This window comes from Nannobrachium achirus (assembly GCF_963921795.1).
Source record: "Nannobrachium achirus genome assembly, chromosome: 10".
NCBI lineage: Eukaryota > Metazoa > Chordata > Actinopteri > Myctophiformes > Myctophidae > Nannobrachium > Nannobrachium achirus.
The window spans coordinates 46,333,854-46,342,269 of record NC_137819.1 but is presented as its reverse complement, the minus strand read 5'-3'; the positions used below and the strand labels follow the sequence as shown (position 1 = coordinate 46,342,269).

At 43.6% G+C, this 8,416-nt stretch overlaps 1 protein-coding gene across 1 annotated transcript in view; it reads right to left on the bottom strand.

The window, feature by feature from the left end:
• Nucleotides 1-1,324: 1,324 nt before the first annotated feature.
• The window catches only part of hibadha (3-hydroxyisobutyrate dehydrogenase a), a 46,712-nt gene continuing 39,620 nt past the window's right edge, over nucleotides 1,325-8,416 (bottom strand). The window contains exons 7-8 of the mRNA XM_080734717.1: nucleotides 4,640-4,796; nucleotides 1,325-3,248 (exon numbers count right to left, since the gene is read on the bottom strand). Of these exons, the coding sequence (XP_080590843.1) occupies nucleotides 3,087-3,248; nucleotides 4,640-4,796 (319 nt within the window). The 3' untranslated portion in view covers nucleotides 1,325-3,086. The remainder of the gene's footprint in view (nucleotides 3,249-4,639; nucleotides 4,797-8,416) is intronic.

Here is an 8,416-nt window from a genome sequence, read left to right as displayed (position 1 = left end):
ATTTGATGGTGTTATAAGCGGATTATAATACATTATAGACATGGAATTCATCATGTAAAGTGTTAACAAGAGTTACATAGTCGAGCTTCAACTATATGCAAATCAGAGTTATCAAAATAGTTACTGAATCAGACAAAAAGTGCCAGACAGATGTCATATAGAGAACTTTCTTTTATTTCAGAACTACAATGTGATTGAGTTTCCTTTTCTTTTACAGAATGGAGACACTTAAAACTGTATTCCAGTTTACAGCAAAAAAATTATGAACCAGGATGATCCTATGATTCTCAATGCAGCAAAACAAAAAAAAAGAAATATTATACATTATGTACATGCTCACTGGACAAGGTGGGGCCTTGCCGCTGTGGCGCTTTACAAACAAATTGAATGAACTGGGAAGAGGAGAGAGAGATGTATATAGAGAGAAGAGCGGAATAAAGAGCGAGGGAGGCTGAGAGGGCATGTGAGATAGAGAATGTGCTGTGATAAGTGTTATGGCGTACAAGCAGCAAGAGAGAGTGCTATAGAAAGAGACTGGATTGTTTTTGCTGAACAGAGAAAACTTTGAGACAGTGTACTGGGCCAGAAACGATACTGCGGAGGTAAACCGATAGCAGAGAGGTAGGTTTCAAACGGGTTCTAGAGCCACAGTAAGAGGTAGGGCTGTCACGATATGACATTTTACATGACGATTAATTGTCACTCAAATAATTGGCGATTAACGATTTAATTGTGTTTTTGTCGTTGATAATTACATTTCTGTTTGGCTTTTAGGCTTTGAAGTTGTACATGGTAGATATGACACATAACCTAAATATACAAATAAATTACTGACATATTTGACAACTTACTACTTAAAAAATAACTTTGATAGTGGAAATAGACGATCTACAAGCTCACAACGCGTCGCTATGCGACGCGTTGTGAGCTTGTAGATCGGCTATTTCCACTATTTCGGACATTTTTCAACATTCACGATTATGACGATTATGACAAAATAATTGCGATAAGGTCAAATAATCACGATTAGACGATTATGTAATAATTGTGACAGCCCTAGTAAGAGGAGGTATATACTGTACGGTAATATAAAACAAAAGCTTGCTGGTCCGTGCAGCATTGCCACACATGTAGTGTAAACATAACCAGTGTTTCACAGCATTGTCAAATGAACAGTGGTCGTAGAAGTAGTGCCAAACACCGGAACCCAACTTGAGTATTCCTGAGGTGAAGTGCTATTGTTCGTGAACAATATTCAAGAGGGTGTCATTTGTGAGCCACTCGCAAGCACCGAAATGTCGGTGTGGCATTTCTCTGCCTGTGTCTGTGGGAGGTCAAGGTGATTAACTCAGTGAATGCCACCCTTTATTCAAAATCTACAAAACTGGTGCCAGCCATTTTGCTTAATTTTGCCTTTTTATGGGGGCCAAAATCATATTTTGTACTTAAATTACATATATAAATCTATGCTTCTATCGAAAGCCACACTACCCCTCTTACAAAGGAAAACATGTATATTTATATATATATATCCTATCATTAGATTTGGGCTTCAATAGAACATGTGTAAGATGTCTTGATCATCATCATATGTGTGTGCTGTGATGGGCCCTGTGTGCAATCTGGAGTGCAATACCATTTGAAAACCACCAGAGGGTGGTCTCCTACTATCTGATCAACTAACAGAAGAAGGAAGAAGACGTCCATCTTTTTTTTGGTTTGGGCCTGTTGTTTACATTTTGGCCAGGCCTTTTAGCTAGCATGCTACATCACTTCGGAACCCTGGCGATCGCGATCAAGGATAGGTAGAGAAGAATGGATGGCACCGCTGGAATCCTGAGAATTTTCTGCGTTTTTTGAGTACTTATAGTTCGTCAGGGATGCACGGGAAAGTGTATAAACGAACGTTTTAGATAACATTTAAACGGCCGGAACCAATCTTCGGCTATACCGATTTTCCGCCGGACTGTGTTACACTGGTGCTACAGTCAAATCGGCCGTATCGCTCAGGTCACGGAGGCATATGGCCAACTTCTAGAGCGATTTTTTTGAAATTACAATTATGAAAAAATGATAAAACTTTTGATTAATTAAAAAGACGTAAAAGACGTTTATGGCACCGAGGTCCAAAGACGTATAAGACGTTTATGGCGTTCAGTGAGTTAATGAATGGCACAGTCAAAGTGAATGGATGGAATGTTAAACCTGTGTGTTATAATAACTCACTTCATATATAAGAGTTTCAAAGGAAGTGAGCGTATATGAGGGGCTACTCATGGTTCTTTATAAAGAACCCATACATTTTCTTTTTATCCCACACATTTGTAACCCATTTTTTCACCCAGTGCCAATTGCCTAAGCTATAGGCCTGGTTCTTGGTGGAAAAGCTCATCTCTGGTTCATCCCAAGTGATTCCACGTATAGAACCTTCCTTTTAGCCTCTACCCCCTGCCAATCAATCTTCTTTTTCCTCTTCCATTTGTCAAAGGGAAACGGTATACATTCTCACACTCATTAACAGACAACCTTCTTGTCAGCAAAGAAAAGATCATTCGGCAAACAAAACAAAAATGGTACCTGTAAAAACAACAGGAAATTACACCGTGGTACATCACCATATTCAGAAGTAATATGAAGAACCTCTACGCACCCTTTGCATTGCATTAAAACTCACATAGTATTTACCCTCCCATTCCCCATAATGCCTCTCCCTCCCTCTTCTCCCCTTTCGGCATGGACAGGGAGAGGGGGGAGGTAGATTGGAAAGGAATTAGGAAGCTTTCCTCTCTAGATACTGATCTAAGGTCAGTTTTAGCATTTTCGCCCCATGGAGGTAGAGCCAGGATCAGGAAATATGACACGTGTGATTTGACGGGGGACGCGTTGTCCATGTACAGTATGTTAATTACACCATGGATCTGTGCTGGAGGGCAAAGGGCCCTCGGCCTCTCCAGTTGGGGGGGAGGGGGATTGGGTGGAGGTCGGTTCAGACACTGGGGTGGTGGTGGTCAGAACGTTTGGGTGAGGGGTGAGGGGTGGGTGGTAAAGTATCTTACAGTAAACTGAGCGCCCCGGTCAAACCCCTTTCATTGCTGCGCCTCCTCCTCGCGAAGGAACTGAAAGACGGATGAGAAGTCCTTGTTAGCGTAGCCGCGGGCGCACATTACACGGTAGATCTGGTGGGCCAGGGAGCCCAGCGGGACGGGTGTCCGTGTGTTTGTGGCTGTGGTCTGGGCCAAACCGAGGTCCTGCATGGGAACCCAGAGAGATGAGAGGTGGAGATAAGAGTGAGAGACTGCGTTCAGACAGATGGACTAACAAGACTTTTTGTTTTAGCTGACATGGTTGTTGGTAAGAGAGGCATGCTGATCCTCGCCCTGTCAGAGTGTGTGTAACAATGCATCCAGAGAACAAGCTACATTTATGTTAGCTGGCACAATGCGTTCACACTGCTGTAGCACAGGTGTATGTGTACATACAGTACATACTGTTTGGTGCATCTTATTTGCACATGCATGCGTGTGTGCGTGTGTGTGTGTGAGTGTGTTCGCGCGCGCACACGCACAAGGGAGGAAGCAGTGGCAGTAACATCGTCATCAAGTGACACACATTAGGTCACAGATGGATGGTGAAAGAAGAGCAAGAGAGACCCTCTCCTGAGACAAATGGACAACGACAATAAAAAAAGAAAAGACAAACAAAAGGCGACCACGATAACATAAGAAAGAAAATAATTATAATAGAAGGGGCCCTGAATAAACATGAGAATGTGATTGAGAAAGAGGTCTCAAGGTCTTTGAACATTAAGTCCAATGAGATTTCTTTTATTGGTCAAATCAGTTCTTCAGTTTACCATGAGAAATGTCATAGCTTATCCGTGTGTAGACGTGTGTGTGTACACATTTTTACAGTCTATGGGTTGGTTCCCTTGACACATCACTGTGACATCACAAGTGATATCACAGATGACATCACCTATGTAAAAGTCCATATATGGGTATTCCCCAGATTCCCTTTTATGCCCATATATGCAGATCCCTGATGTCATCGATATATATCACTGGCCAGATGGCCAAGACATGGCCCATATCTGTGTGGCTGGTTCAGATAGGGATCTCCATGTATAGGCATAAAATATATTGTATGTTGTGATGTCATGGGATCCACTCTAACAGAATCCCTTTTATGCCCATATATGGAGATCCCTGATGTCATCAATATGAAGCCCATATCTAACAGGACTTCATATGTGAATGCCCATATATGGAGGAAGACCTTATCTGTGAGGCTGGTTCAGACAGGGATCTCCATGTATGGGCATAAAAGGGATTTACTATATACAGTACATGGATCTCCATATATGGGTAACCGGTCCGATATACATCACTGGCCAGATGGCCAAGAATTGGTGCGACCTCGCCCGGCGAGGTCGAATGTTGCCCTGAGGCGTCTTACTCGTTAATAAAGAAAAAGAACCTTGTTAAAAAAAGCAGACGCACAATCATGGCCACTTGTTGGATGACAATTTCAAAGTAGGTGTGCAAGAGGTCATAGAGAAGAGTATGTTCGTTTTAAATGATTGCAAGTTTCTTTCATGCGAATACAGACTGCGTGCAGTGGGCTTCGCTCTGGTTCGTACCTTGGCCATCAATGTGGTACCGAAGCCCCCCTGGTAGTTGTTGCCAGAGGGAACGCCCTCCATGACGCCTGGCACAGGGTTGTAGGAGTCACTGGACCAGCAGCGACCCGATGACATGTTGAGGACCTGGGCCAGAAGCTTGGGGTCCAAACCCAGCCTGACACACAAAGGGAGAGAGAGCAAAATACAATCTCACCACTGAAACATTTCCCATGGCCAAATGAACAATTAACACAATATGGAAAATGTAGATGTTATAGTGACATTATCCCTGCTTTTCTAGATACTGCCAACAAGGTGAAGAAAAAAAAAATCACTCGGTGAGTGTTTAACCTTTGCCTTTATGAATTATCCGAGGCCATTAGGGTTTTATGGAAGATGCTTCTGAACATACAGTATTGCAAGTTTGTTGCTGCACAACACATTGAGAGATGGCAGAACAGAAAAAAGGACGGGGGGGGGACAAGAGGACATAAGAGAAACACCAGTTGGGTAGTGATATAGAGATAATGAGGGGTAAAAGAGAGAGAGAGAGAGAGAGACAAATGGAAGAATAAAAGTGTACGAACAATCAGCAGTGGGTCAGGAGGTAGAATCGTACCGGGAACCTTTTCGGCTCCCAGAAGAGTGTTCTGTGTCCGTGAGCAAGAGATACAGTAGAGCCCATAACTGCCCCTGACAAGCAGGTTTTATGTTCCGATGCTGTGTATATTGTATTGTTGTTGTTGCCCAGTCTTGCGGAACATGTCCATGACATACCCAAAATAGGGATGCTCAGTTGGAAGCGGAAGTCTGTTTGTAGGTTTTCATTAATATTTAAAAAAATAAAAGTATTAAGAGCTTGTGACTATGACAAAATATTAACGGCATTGTATCCATTGGAACTAATGTTCTTTTTTCCCACCCCATTAAAAAAAAACAAAAAAAAACGTAAAAGGTCTCTGCCCGACAGCAACAATGGTTCATTTATAAGACTCTTTTCCAGTCTTCTACCGTACAAGACTAGAAAAGAATTCAGTCCATTTACCTTAACACACAGAGGGAGAATGAGCGGCATGTGAGCGCAGAGAAAAGTGGAAAGAAATTACCACGGCACGGCACGGCACAGGAAGGGAGGGAGGTAGAGGAAGGTGTGAGGAAGAGCAGGAAAGATACAGAGGCAGAGGGGGTGATTATGGAATTTATTGAAAAACAGAGCAGAAATAGCACAGAGGAGAAGAATGGATGGATGAGGGATGGGCGGGCGGGTGGACGGACGGACAGGGGGTAGGGGGCGGGGTGCAGGTGATGCCACTGACCCATGTTGAACCCTGGGCCCTGCCTACGACCATTCCTCAGTGTTAATGGCCGAGTGGGGGACCTGGTAATACCGGCTAATGCACTATTGATGTTTAACAGCACCTCTATCCTTCATCATCCCTCCTTCACGAGAAAGAAAGAGGTAGAAAAGAGAGAGATGGAGAGGGTGAGACAAAGAGGGAGAGCTGGATAGATAAAGAGAGAGAGAGAGGGAGGGATGAGGCCAAGTGTTTAAGGACCAAGCGGTAGCTATAAAACCCTAGCTGTCATACACACGCGCGTGTGCGCGCGCACACACACACACACACACACTTTCATAGTTCCCGAGTCCTCATTTCAGAGGTAGCTGGCTAATGGAAAATACACATCTCCTGTCTACCGGAGAGAGCATAGAGAGGGAGGAAAGGAGACAGAAAGTGGTAGAAAAAGGGAGGTGGGCAAGGAAGAAGAGAGAGGAGGAGGAGGGGAGAGAGTGAGGAAGAGAGGCAGAAGTGAACTGCAAAAGGGCAAGCGGCGGGTGTAACCCCGGCATCTGTATGGGTCAGTGTGTGTTAGTGCTTTTATGCAGTAAAAAAAAAAGGCACAGTGTAAAGCCACCACATCAAGCCCAGTCCAACAGTAACTTACAGGCACTGGAACTCCATTCTGCTCTCAGTATGACTATTAAACCATCATAGGTCCTTAAAGCCAGGGCTCTCCCCCCTCGCTCCCTCCCTCCACCTGGCTCTCATTCTGTCATTACTGCCACAGTTTTTTATTAGCTGTCTACTGACTAATTAAGAATGGGAATTACATTTACTCTCTCTCTCGCTCTCTCTCTCTCTCTTGTTCTCTTTATGTCTTTTGTTTCCTGTCAGCCTCTCCCTGCACCCGCTTTTTTTTACAGACTGTTTTGGAAATGTGGTATAAGTGACACAGTGTGTGTGTATATATAAACCTATTTTCTTACACTTTTTTTAAAACAGTAGTCTTCCTGATGATGGCTTTTTCAGTTTGTGTGCTCCCCGCCCTCCACACATAGCGTTTTCTGCCTCTTCCCCGCCACTTAATCTGTTCTCCTCATCCCCCTATCCTCTCCTGACATCCCCCTGTCTGAGGACTCTAGGGGACATATGTTTGACATCGCAAACCCCCCCCAATCTCTCTCTCTCTCTCTCTGTCCCTCTCTCTCATACTCTCTCTCTCTCTCTCTCTCACACACACACACACACACACACACACACACACACACACACACACGCCCCTCTCTGCGTTCTGGGTGAGCAGCTGAAAAGGTTACTGGCGGAGCTACAATAAAGCGCGTCCGAGCGCGCAGATCGTTTGTTATACCGACCAGAGACGCTGACGGGGAGCTGTTGTCCTCTGTTTAACGATAAATCAATGAAGTCCCCACCCATCTCACATGAGCACACACACGCACACACGTACACACACACGCACACGTTTATATACAGACAGAAAAACACCAGTGTGCATCCCTAGTTATTAGCTGACATGGCAGTGTTGCTAATTTGCGTGGAGAACAGGACATGTCACGCTTAACAAGATTGACATGGATAAACACACACACACACACACACACACACACACACACACACACACACACACACACACACACACACACACACACACACACACACACACACACACACACACACACACACACACACACACACACACACACACACACACACACACACAGCAAAACCAAAGTGTTGCTGGCTGCTGCAGGTGAAGGAGACGTGATGCTTATATTACAGGCTGAGGTTAAAAAGGTGTCGATGATAGAGAAACTAAAAAAGACCGGCTCTGGCATGGCTTCCATCAGTGTGTACAGATTTTGCACGAACAACAAGCGGCAAGGTCTATGAAAAATAAGCCCAAAAGAAGTGGTCCCAAGCAAAATGACTTCATATGGCACAAAAATCTATTTTACCACTTCGACCCTATATACATCAATTATTTTCAAATAATCTAAAATATATATACATTTTTTTTATTTTATTTATTTATTTCAGATGGGATCCGCGGACAAATACTTCAATGAATTTGGAGCTCCTTGACATGTGTCCATTGTCCGTCCTGATAAAGGTCCACATGACCGAAACGTCGAAATAAAGCTACTTTCTTTTTTTAAGTTCTTGACGGTGTGCGGGTCCATTTCTTTGATTTTATTATCAGAGATCCGCTTTTTGGCTCCTTGATATGGAAATGTTTTATTTAAAACAATCAGGAAACAAGCCCAAATATGCAACTCCAGTTTAGAAACAAGCCCCCTCCCACCAAAATAACACAACTACAGTACCAATATTTACAAGCGACTTTAGAAAAAATAAAGTCCAAAGTCGCTTATAATAAACAGACATCTCCGACATCATGTTGATGTTGGTCTGGATCTGAGATAAAGAATTCACTAAATGTGAAAAGAAAAAGACAAACAATATTGTGACCATATGTAGGGGTTTACTTCCTACTGGC